The sequence below is a fragment of the Zingiber officinale genome, chromosome 2A (assembly GCF_018446385.1).
Source record: "Zingiber officinale cultivar Zhangliang chromosome 2A, Zo_v1.1, whole genome shotgun sequence".
Classification (NCBI taxonomy): domain Eukaryota; kingdom Viridiplantae; phylum Streptophyta; class Magnoliopsida; order Zingiberales; family Zingiberaceae; genus Zingiber; species Zingiber officinale.
The window spans coordinates 26,121,317-26,134,617 of NC_055988.1; the positions used below are offsets into that span (position 1 = coordinate 26,121,317).

Consider the following 13,301-nt stretch of genomic DNA (forward strand, 5'->3'; position numbering starts at 1 on the left):
TTGAAATAAAAAGTTATATAACTCATCCAAGTTACCCAGATATTTTACATCCAATTGATGATATATTGAAATAAATATCCAAATACCAACTGCGACAAGGACAGTTATGATTTTACTATGAATCATAATAAGTGATACTCGAGATATCTTTATTATGAATTTTAATTTTATTTTAGTATTTGTGATTCCTTATTTATAATTTATACATTATTATTTATTTGTTAAAAAATAGTCGATCAAATTTATTCGATACTAACTTTTTAGGTTGATATGCGTTATTAAAGGTATATTTAATATTTATTGTAATTATTCATTAATCAAAACTTAAATAAGTTATGAGTGGCTATTGATGATTTGATTCACTTCCTTAACCCCTCCGCTTCCGCTCCCCTTCTTCCGGTGTTCGATTCATCGGATCTTCCACGTCGCTATTCCCTCCGCGCCTCTCCAAGGCCGAGTCCTCCGGCGCTTCTCCGTCTCTTGCTGCATTTTAGCTTCGTGCCCGAGAAATCCGGCGCTGCTCCGTCGTCCTTGGTAACTGCTTTTTTAGCGCAACCCTCAATCTTCTTTTGCAAACAAACTCGGTATGAAATCTGCGCGCGTGCTTCCTCCTCAACATGGATCTTTTTCTCTTTTACTGTCGCCAAGCAACTTAACCATCCAATGTCAAGGGCTCCCTCATCGCTAACTGAGGAACCATTAAACCCTCGTTTCTCGGTTGTGCTGGCTTTGATCTCTACAAGAAACAAGTTCACTGTATTTTGGGATGGATAAGGCTTCTTTGGATGCTACTTACGTTCTCTAGGAACCGATTCTGGTTGGAAAAGATATTCCAATTCCTCTTCCTAAAGAGTCTAAGGCTGTATATCCAATTCCTACGATTGGGCATAAACGCTGTTTCTCATGTTTAAAATGGCGTTTTAGATATATTTGGTATTATATTATTGAGTCCTTTAGTTTCATGGATTATTGAGAATCTGTAGAAAAAAAAATCTAACTGATTTTGGTGGGATCTCCTAACTCCAAATCACACTTTTATATTTGGCAGCGGGAATAGTAAGCCACCCTAAATCCACTGGATGGAAGCCACTTGCATGGTCAGCAAGCGCCTGAGAGAAGCCCAAAGATATATAGCAAAACTGACAGCCACTATAACACCTAGCAATGTCTCATTGATGAACACCTTTGTAAAAGCTTATAGTAGATTAGCTAAAGTGATGGACGGACACTTTTTGGAAAGTAATTAACATTTGTTGCTTCCTCAGCCTCAGTAACCTGGGCTAAAAAATGAAAGGAGCCATACTCCCTTAAGTTTCATCTGTGAGTTATATCTAATGACTTGTTCTCTAAGAATATTATTTAGTACTTTTTAAAGTATGAGATACTTATAGGCATGAAATTGTGTATCACTATCTAATACTAAGAGCATATGTACTTGTCGTACTACAATGCTGATGTACAATTTCGACATTGCTACGATTAGGCACATTTAACACTAGTATCTCAATGTATTAGATCAATCATTAATACACTAGTATTGCATAAACTTTATTATTAAAATTGTCAAATTATCTAAAATAACACAAATTATAATAAAAGAGGAATTTAATTAAGTAGTACAATTCGCAATACATAATGAATATTCATATTATTTGAGATCTTTAGGGCACCATCATTAACAACCTTCCACTTGCACTAAATCGATCACCCATGTATCACATACCGAATAACCGAACATAATGTTCATGCTTCAAAACTTTAGTTAACGAATATATCTCAACTATAATCAAAGATCAATATGATGAAAACTTGCATCTGTCAACCCGTTAAGGAATTCTTCCTCTCCATCTCTATAAACTAAGAATTTTTTTAATTAGTCCCTTAGTATTTAAAAATGTTTCTGACAGCAGTTTAGTCACCCTCATTGGGGTTTTGAAATTTACTATATTTGTCTAGTGTGTAAGCAACACTAAGCTTCATATATACCATGACATGCATTATTGATCCTTCAGTCCAAGCAAAAGAAATACACTCTTTTTCTCTGTTACTATTTGTCTGTAAGCATATACTGTTAGAGAGAATTCTATCTTGCAGCATGAGCAAAAAATTTCTCTCTTAGGCCCTTCCACGTTAAACCACTTTAGTACCTTGTTGATGTATGATCGTTGTGAGAATGTTAATAACCTTCTAGATCTATTTTATAATTTCTTGTTTATGGAGAATTTCATTGAGAGCTACAAATTGCAACATAGGAATACAATTCCCTATGGATAATACTACTACACTTTCACTAACCTTCCGATCTGGTTTGAGCTAGTTTTTGTTTTTTATTTGGTTCAGTTGGTTAGCTGGGTTTTTTGAGAATTCCAATTTTCCTTTGGAATCAGACCAGTTGATTGGCTGGTTCCCAGTTGAACCAGCAGGCCCAGTCTGGTTTTCAAAACCTTGGTTTTATCTATAGATCATTTGATTTGGTTTCTATGTTACAGAGTGTCTAAATGTAGAACTATAGACCATTATTTATTTCCTCTCATGGTAAATATCATTTTTATAAAGAGAACAATTATTATGCTGAAATAAAAATGAAAATCCAATCTTATACATGAAATAATATTTAGTAATACTAAGAATATAATAATAGTATGATAATTCTAGTATAATCTCAAATGACAATAACAGGTTGATAATTCTAGTATTAGGCTTGATGATAGACAAATAGTAGGCTCTCTATGACGGCTACTGCAACTCTTTAGTCATTTTCCACCCTTAGAGTCACCTCTCTAGAAATAAGTCTTGTTGCCTTAAGCCCTTGCACATTTACTTTTATAGTCTCACACATCTGATATCTAATACTAAGATGTTGACTTAGAGGTATAAAGTTTTATTTCAATTACATGGATACTTCAAGCAGAAGCATTTTTTTTTCCTTTTTTCCTTTCCATCTCCGCAATGTGTTTTAAGCAAGGTTTAAAATCTCGACCCGTGCCGAAATTTCGGTCCTAGACTGGAATGATACAGTTTTAGTATCGTATCGTGCCGTGTCGATACGGTTTCGGTATTTTTTTATTTATATATAATAATTATTAGATAAATATATTTATTTTTTATAATTTAAAAATAAGTTGTATATTGATTTTATATAAGCTCTCTATTATTAAACAACTTAATATTATTAGAAAAAATAATTAAATATAGTTTTTTAAGAAAATTGATCTATCAATAATTCTAATTAAATAATCATAATTATATAAATTAATATAAAATACTATTTTATATATAATAATTATATAAATTGAATATTTATTTATTTATTTAATAATTTAAATAATATGTTTAAAATAGTAAGAGAAAATTAGAATATCAATTAAACATTAAAATAGTAAAAAAATATAAAATAATTTAAAAAAAATATCAGAATATAAATTTAATTTATTAGAATTTTTATAATTTTTTTAGAATTTTTAAATAAAATTTAAAACATTATAAACAACTTCAGAATATTATTTAATAAAATTTATTATTATTTTTTAAAAATTAAATATATTTTTTTATATTTTATTGGGATAGTTTAATTAGGGTTAATGTAACCCTCTTTCAAATATCACACTTCCTTAGAAATTGTTTAATTTATTTAAATTAGAATATGAATTTTGTGTAGTAAACCCAACGACGCTCGCCTCTGACGCTCGTGCCCGCCTCCGACACAACGCCCGCGGACCCCGCTGACGGCGCCGGAGAAGTCCGGCGGCATCGGAAGTGTCTGGCGACGCTCTGGCGGCGTCCCGTGACGCTTTCGGCTCTGCCAGAAGCAACGCTGGTGCACCCGCGATGCCTCTGACGGCTCTGAAGGAGTCCAGCAGCATCGGAAGTGTCTGGCGACGCTTCCGGCGGTGTCCCGTGATGCTTTCAGCTCTGCCAGAAGCAACGCTGGTGCACCTGCGATGCCTCTGACGACTCCGGAGGCGTTCGGCGGCGCCGAAGGCGTCATGTGATGCTTCTGGCTCAGCCAAAAACGTCGAGGAGGCTCCGCCAGAAACGTCGAGACATGCGTGCGTGATGGTTTCGCGTGGAATGGTAAAAACCGTCCGTGCCTCGCGACATGGAACAACATTTCAGTCACTGGTTTCAAGTGATCCTACTTTACACTAGAAGTAGACACACTATGCTTTTGGCCTTTTTATGCTTTGACCTTTTTCTAGATTCCTACAGTAAGCTTAATAGGGAATTGTTTGCCCTTATTTTTGGTTTATTGACTTATCAACACCTTGTCCTTGATGACCTTGTTCACTAGATGAACATCACCCTTAGTTTTCTTCTTTTTCTCGGGCTTGACCTCACTTAGCATAGATACCAACCTCAAAAGCTCCATCAATCATTATATGATGTATTGTTGATAATTAACGGTCAGAGACAATAGCACTGGTTTATAAAAAGCTTGAAGTAACACTTAAACATTGAACTATGCTAACTTGTCAAAACATCTCATCATGCCAATTATATATATATTTTTTCCATGGATGCTCCTTCCACCATGTGACTTCTAAAAAGCTTCTTTGAGATTGAACCCTTAGCATAGACCATCACTCTCTAAGAGTTTTATTTATTTTTATTATATTGAAGTTTCATGACGAATTGTCAGTGGAAAGCTTGACATTCATTTGAACATATAACTCTACTAGCTTGTTAGAATCGATTATCATTTTAGTTACATGTTTCTCCACAGACGCCCTTGTGACCATGTGACTTTTAAAAAGTTGCTTTGAAACCTTATACTACTTTTCTCATACAACTCCTTAAGTCCTGCTATAATGTTATAGGCGTTATGCATCTTATGCTGATGAATTAAAACATGAGTGATGACATGCAATTAGCTTTTATCACATCATCTCTGCATGTTACTCTAATCCTATGTGCTACTAAGTCGTTTATTAGTGGATTTAATGGAAGTGCCTTTTTTTTAAAAATTTTTTTATGAGTGAGGATAATCCTCATATTATCTCCTAATCTATAAAGTTCGTGTAGTTAATCATGTTTTCACCCTCAATGATGCAGTGAAATTATGTGTTCCCAGTTATATTGGTCCATAAACTGTCACAAAAATCAACAGTCGTTAGGAACTGCACGAACAATTAGACAAAATTAATTTAATAGTATCTCCCAATTTTTTTGTGAGTCTAACTTTTGATAAAAGACTTGAACAAGCTTCTCTAAGCTTCCCAGTTACTAGGATCCCATCTAAGTTATAATCTTATCTCAATATGTTGGACTTAGGTTAATGAGGTAGGTATTTCCTACAAATTGTTTCTTCAGGAATTCATAAGGTCATTGGGTTGGCAACCTTTGTTGAACACATCTCAAGTGTCTTCCAAACTTTGCCTTGAGGCTTAATGAGCCTTGACTTGTCTCAATAAACCCATTAAGTCTAGTCAAGTCAAACTCATTTAGGTCATCACATGCCTGCGATAAGGACATGGCCTCATTGTAGCAACCTTGAGTTATCTCGACATGCCAACTACAATTAAAGCCTTAGGTTTGTATACGTAACAATGAGAGATATGTCAACTTAATATTTTATGAGAGGTTTTTTGAATTTTGCTGGTTTCATCATATATAACATGTGTATAAAAAATAAAACATGAAAATAAAATTACACATCCCATCTCAAACATATGAACGTCTACATTGCAGAAACATATATAGCCTCATCCCATGCTACATACATCTTATATAAGTTCTAAGGGCTCTATTTTCAACCAATCAACTACTATTTTGTTAAGGACTTAAAATATTATAAGTATACAATGACCTAATTGTAAATCTCTGTCATATTATTTATATATAGATAAAAAAGGGTCACCTAGGATTTAATTAACCTAAAATTTCACCTCACGTGATACTAAAGAATCCTACTCTTGTTTGCTTCCTCGTGCATAAGTCCTTACTCATCTTTGTTTCCTAGCACATAGGATCATTTTGTTATGTACATCTCCTTCATGACACCGACATAGTTTCAGGTGGCCTCCTTGAAGCCTTTTGTGTCTTGTCTCGGTCCTTTGTTTGATTGACGGATAATGCTAGCAACCATCATTCTCTCTAGTAATTAGATCCTAGGCAATCTCAGACAGATCTTTCCTCCACGATTTCTTTATTGTCTTCACAAAGAGCAAAGTGCCTATGACTATAGGGTACATACTTATCAAATTTGCATCTTATCGATATTGTCTTCTTGCGCATGTCTCAACAAGAGGACAATGCCAGAGAGCCATGTCATAATTTTCCTTCACAGTCTGTTTGGAATGATATGGAATTCAATTCCTTTTAGAATTGGAATTGAATTCCATGCTTTGGAATGATTTTTTAGCTAAGAATTGATATGAAATTCAATTCCAATTCCATCAAACAAGGCAAAAGTAAATCACACCTCTTTATGTGTGATTTAGATAGGGAATTCAATTCTCCATATTATGTCCATTGTGCCCTCATTCTCTCTTCTTTGTAAAAAAAGAAAAGAAAAAAGAGAGAAGGATAAAATGGTAAAACATAAGAATTCCATAACTTAAGTTGCAATTCATTCCAAACATGAGAATTGAATTCCATACCTTATGGAATTCAATTCATAGTGGAATTCAATTCAATTCCATGACTTAAGTTATTTCCAAACAGGGTGTCAACACATCCTTGCTTCCAACCAACTCCTTGTACTTACAGACGAAGAAGGGCTCTACTCTTGTAGCTGAACATTAGTCACATTTGATCGAAGACTTAGACAGGTAGTCATGACTGGTGCTTAACATCTCGTGCTTCTCATCCTTTCTTGCAAACAATATATCAATTTCACTCTAGATTTGTTGAAAAATTAAGGTGCCTTCAATCCGAGGTGCTACATTTCTCGACTACATCATCCTTTTATTCTTCTTCCCTTTTAATTTTTTGAGGTTTTTAAAATTATCACCATAAAGAAATTGAATGAAATCCTTGGAATGCTACTGTTAAAGCCTAGTTTATGGGATCAGACAAGTATAACACGTAAACATCACAGGTTGTCAATCTCCCTTATTGAGGTAAGAGACAATTGATACTCAATTACTTGCCCTACTTTTGCAAGCAATTGACAACCCTTTTATGACTACCTTTGGATTTTTTTTGAGATGATGTGAAATAGGGACGTAAGCATGAGATCTAAATGTTTGTGACATCTCTCTTACATATAAGGTGACTGAATTTATTCTAGCTTAGCCAATCTAACACAGAAGTTCAAACATTACTGCTGACTTGAAGACCTACTCTAATCCACACCTGATGCTAAAATGAGATTGTATTAACAATTTGCTTAATACTATGCGCCTTGAACTCGAATCAATCAATTAATTAATTCTTGTGGGCATCTCCATTCCATCACTTAACTGTTAGGCAAAAATATTAAAGGCTTCTGTGATGATTGTTCCGCTTCTTGATCCTCTATTAGATTAATATGTACTTATTGCTCCAACATACTTTATTTCCAATGTCGTGGGACAGGGAGGTCATCATTGGGGAGGCTATGAATGAGGGCAAGTTAGGCCTAAGTGCATGATAGTGATGGTGTCATAGAGAGGATCAAATTGGAGCATTTACTATATACCATAATTACAATAATTAATGAAATTATTCTTTTACTATAATTTGTATTATCTCGTATAATATGATAATTTAAATAAAAGTCCATAAAAAGGGGAGGAGAAAAAAAAGAGTGAGTGGAGGAAAAAAGGGGAGGGCAAAGAGGAGCATGTGTGAACTAGAAAATTTCCTTGTAGTTTGAGCAACTCAAACGAAGGAACAAAGGCTCATCTTCTTGCATGGCTCAAGTAGAGGAAGGAGACAAACACAACATGGATGAAGGCAGATGGAGAAGATGCGAATGACACGAATGAAGGCATAGGAAGAGGTGGAAGACTGGATGAAAACTTATCTTGAAGAAGTTTCGCTACAGAGCCAAAATTGTAGTCTTGTTCGCTCGTGGATCTCAGAGGAGGAAGCTAGTGGCGCTTCATTTGCTTGTAGATGCTTGCAGAGCAGGAAGTGATTCTCATAGCTATGTGTCATGCCATCTACGTGCCAGTGTGAAATTGGAATGAAATATTTTGGTGGTTTTGGGTGGCACAATTCGATACTCAAATTATGATCCATACTATTATATTGATGATTGATTCTTAGGATGTGAGGTGATACTAAATATATTGAGATAGTATTACATGTCCCTAATTGTAATCAATGTCGAGACCATGTAGCAATATTATGGTTGCTATTGGATAACAATAGATAATTCACACCTATAAATATGGAGATACTTTAAACAATATATGCAACTAATATTGTTGGAGAATTTTTTTTTACTGAACATGACTAGCTATAAAAATTCCTTTCGCATTTACTCTGTTGACAATGAGTATTCATGCAAGAGATATGTAAGTGGTCCTCAAACTTGTTATCAGAGTCATCACATTTTTAGATCAATATACTTAAATACTTGGGAGATAGTCTCTTGAAAGAGATGGACTTATCACTTATGATAAAAGATGAGGTCCTATTCATTCTATGGGTTTTATGGGCGATCATTTAAGCAATTTATGCATGGTGAAACTTTATCAAGAAGGGAGTCTTAATTCACTTTCTATCAAGTTGAGCTTTTAGAAAATGAAATATTTGTTATACACAACTAATAGGATAAACATTATTCTAAGTCCTAGTTCAGATAGTGATATAAGATGATAAAAGGATTGAAATATATGGGAGCTACTCCTATGAAATACTTAATGAATTGATAAACCTTTTAAAATATTGGATAGTCATGATAATTGATGAAGAGAGGTCTTTAAGATGGATTAAAGACTTTAATCAATTAACTATATTGCCTTTATTTTTAAGAGCCTAATGGATCATATTCATAAGTTTTTTATTCTTCGACACATTAATGCATTTGTTCATTGAAAGATAAATTAATTGAAACAATTAAAGACAGTGTTCTAAAAATTGGCCTAGGCCGCCTAGGCGCCAACCAATGACACCGAAAATATGTCGGCCAGCCTATGCGGCCTTGACACCTAGGTGGGGTTAGGCGGCCCTAGGCGCTGAGTTGAATTGTCGGTTTTTATAATTTTTTTTTTTTAATTTGAGGTTTTAAATTTAAAGCCCAATTAAAAAAATTGAAATGTAACTTTTTTTATAAGCCCTAAACTTTAGTCCAACAAGAAAATCGATTTGTTAGCTTGCCCTAGAGGTTAGTACCAAACTTCATCTTCATCGTACTAAGTAACTAGAGCCGGAGAAATTAGAGTGAATGAAGAAGCCCACATTTTTGAGAAATCAAAGAGTTAAAATGCTGGAGAAATCGATTTGAAGAAAAATTTGTTATCTGATCTTTCCTAGCGACTTGGACGCGATTGAATTGAAGGTTGACCAAAGTCTCATCCTTTAGAAACGTCATTTTATCAGATAACCCCGAAGAAGTTCTAGAGTTAGAGAACTTCGCGAGGATGATTTTGCATCCGAAGAAGAAGAGGATCACAATGATAATATTGAGTTTGTGTTCGATGAAGAACAACTTGTTGAAAATTATGGAGAAGTAGAATAAATTTGTGATATTTTATTAGTTGTGTAATTTTATATTCATTTTAAATTTGATGTTATTGTGTTGGAGTTATAGAATGTGATTTATTGTGTAATTTATGTTGATATCGTGGAATCCATCTAGCAGCGCCTAATCCCCGCCTAAGCGGTCTAGGCGCTAGGCGTTAGTCTGACGCCCGACTAGCGCCTAGCGAATTTTAGAACATTGATTAAAGATTAATTTATTTGAAGTAGTTATTTAATTGATACTTAATAACGATTAATATATTTCAACTAAAATAAGGTGACCTGGACAAATTAAGTTAATTAACTTTTAACTATACATAAACTTTAAAATCCCATATATATGTATATGCACAGTTTACTTTCTTATTCTACCTTTTGTAAACCACTTAGTTGGATAAAGCTTGGTTGTTGTTGTAGTATTCTACCTTTTATAAAAGGATATTTCTAGAGGTTCTAGAAAGTTAAAAATTCCATATATATGCCCAATTTCCTTTATATCCTTTTGCTCATTTACTTTTCACTTGCATTTCAATCCAAGTACATTTTAAATGTCCTTGCATTTTCTTGGTTTCTTTGTTGAAAGAAATAACAGTTCTATTTTAATAGATTTGCTCCTCTAGTATTTTTGTAGTCATTGCAATAATCATTAGTGAAAATGAAAATATACATTGTTTTACTTGATTTTAATCAATTAATCTTCTTAATCACATTTATTTCTTGACTTTAATCAATTAATCTTCTTAGTTGCAGCATTGCTAATTACAAGAAGCTACTTTTGGTTCAATGAAAGGCACATATTGCATTTGAATTTGGAAAACGTGCATACAAATGGACACGAATGTGGATGTGCAATTGCTTTTTAGAGTTGATGAAGTAATGGAAGCAAAAAGCTTTGACATTGGCTTTCGAAGTGCTTGGTTTCGTTGTAAGGTTAGACACTATATTGTTATCTTTTGTGTTATCTTTATTTGTGAAGTGGTTATATAGTTTATCCTACTAAAACATGATATCTTTCTATGCTCAGTAGTAGTTGTGTCAATGGGCTATGCTTAATCCAAGCATGACTTGTTGCCCTTGTCATGGCTTGGGTCATAATTGGCCTTGTCACAGGTACAAGCTCAATTAATATGAGACATGCCCGAGGTGATTTGATGACTAAGAGAAAAAGAGAAGTTTTAAAAATAAGTTATAAATTTTAAAATTTTATATGATTCAAGTAACACAATTCTTAAAAATACATAGGAAGATGAATCCATTAGTTAATGGATATATATTTACATTAAGTTAATTAACGAATGTACTTTCTAATTTGTAACTGACTAACTTTGCCGTTCAATGTTGTTGAATAATGAAAAAGTATTGTTGCTATGAAATCCGATGTTAAAATTGTGGAGAATGGCTTGTAGACATTTCAATAGCCATCTATGCCATGTAAAGAACTTTGATGTTATTGGTTCAATTCCCTTGACAATCCATAAATGAATATGCTCTCAATTTAGGGGCATACCACCCATGACATGTTTAGGATTTAAGCTTCAAGACATAAGTCGTGGTGTAATCATAGGCCGTGGTGTTGATTTAGGACTTACCACCCACCATGATCCTTTGTTGTCCTCACATCCTAGAGGATGCATCCATGTCACATTGTGAATAGTGGAATATGAGATATTAAATAAGAACTTTTGGGAGTGGAATATAGGATAGAGTGAAGAATTAGCAATAGAGGAATTGGAATTAGATTTAGCATGTTTGAGATAGATGAAGGTATTTATAGGTTATTTATATTTTTTGGGTATTTTTTGCACTTTTATATTACTTTATTTATTTTAACAATAAAATACTAAATTATCTTATGATTTATTTTTTTAACAAAAGGAGAGGCATCTTGATGAATTAAGGTGATAAAGAACAAAAGGCCTAATTATCCTTTGGCCAAGCCTAGCATTTGGGCTATACTTGCTCAACCCAAGGTCTATGCCTAGCATCTAGGTCAAACATAACTCGAACATGATTTGGGGCAAGCACTACCTATATGTTGAATCTGGCCTAGCTATGCTTGTTATAATGCAAACTCGTGCCAAGCTTGGCCTTCTCAAATACTTCACCAAGGTATCAATATGCTTTGCTTGGGCTAGGTATGACCGAGCTTGGGATAACTCAACTTCAATTATGCTTTGTGCTCGGGCCAGCCCCAGGTTAGGCTTAATGAATCAAGGGCTTGACATGCCTTTAACAAAATAAACAAATTTAAAATATATAATATAAGTATTAAATATTTATTGATTTAAGTTTTTTAAAAATATTTTTATTATTTTATTACTAAAAGATTAAAATAATTTATAATTTTATTTATTTTGCAGAAAAGGAAAAGGACGTTTTGTATATTTTAGGGGGAAGTGTGGGCTTCAATTGCCCAATATAGATTTGAGTTGACATTGAGCTTGACCTAATCAGATCCATTTAGGGGACAATGGCATGCATGTCTTATTTTATGCTAGCCAGGTTGGGACGTGGGTAGCTCGACTCAATTACTGTCTTTTTCACCTTTTATGAGATTTACTTTCACCCATTTCATCCACTAGATTTATTATAGTCTTCGATAAATGCTTTTATTTGAAAAGTAATTCTACTCTTGATCATAGAACAACACCAATGATGATTTTACCCATTAAGTTGGGTCAGTTATATTATCATCTATATTTAATGAATTTTATCTTGTTTTCTCATTACTAACAAAGTCCCCTTTGGTCTCCTTCCTATATTAATGTGCGTATTTGTCATGGTCTTATATCGCCATTATTGGTCACCTAAGTATATGCCTATATCATTTTAAATGTGTCTCTCAGAGTTTTTTCTCAATAGATGCAATCTCGACTCTTTCTAATGTTCTCATTTTTATCCTATCCATTCTCGTATATTTTCACATCCATCTTAACTTCTTCATCTTTATGATTTTCATCTTTTACTCGGGTGCTTATTTCATAGTTCAATATTCAGCTCTAAATAACATAGCAACTCTAATTATTTTTTTTATAAAACTTTTCTTTGAGCTTTAGAATTACCTTACAATCACAAAAAAACAACTGGGCCCCTCCTCCAATCCTATTTGTATCTTTTGTAAAACATCTCTATTAATCCCTCTATACTTTTACAAAAATAATCCTAGATACCTAATACTCGAAGTTATATATAATTCGTCATCTCCTAGATTAACAATTATTTTACTACCTCTAATACTACTAAACTTAAAATTCTATATTTTTTTTTTATTCTACTAAACCTAAAACTTTACTTCTACCGTCTCTCACTAAAATTCAAGCTTAGCATTTACTCATTTATGTATCTTGTTGAACATGCACCATGATAACATATCTTTAATATGTCTAGTTTGTTTATCCATGGCTAGTGTAAAAAGGTATGAACTTAGAGCTTATTGTTAATGTAACTTTATCTTTATAGGAAACGTTTTAGTCTACTCACTTGTAATTTCCGCTCTTGTATTAAATACCTATACATATATTTAATTGTTCCAATATACGCTATGTTAACACTTTTCATTTTTAGAATTCTCCACAACTTTCTTCGGAATTGGTATATATATATAAGTCGATGAATTCCATGTGTAAGTAATTGTTTGAGAAGATGTATATTTTCTATTGTCGACCATTCCGACATAATGTAAATTGATT

At 33.4% G+C, this 13,301-nt stretch overlaps 1 protein-coding gene across 3 annotated transcripts in view; it reads left to right on the top strand.

Annotated features, from left to right (window-relative positions):
- The first annotated feature begins 342 nt into the window (after positions 1-342).
- LOC122040968 overlaps positions 343-13,301 on the top strand; it is a 62,475-nt gene continuing 49,516 nt past the window's right edge. For 2 of the 3 annotated variants that reach the window (XM_042600465.1, XM_042600467.1), the window contains exons 1-2: positions 343-534; positions 10,357-10,542. In XM_042600465.1, the coding sequence (XP_042456399.1) occupies positions 10,441-10,542 (102 nt within the window). In that variant the 5' untranslated portion in view covers positions 343-534; positions 10,357-10,440. The remainder of the gene's footprint in view (positions 535-10,356; positions 10,543-13,301) is intronic. The other variant, XM_042600466.1, reaches the window with a different exon arrangement.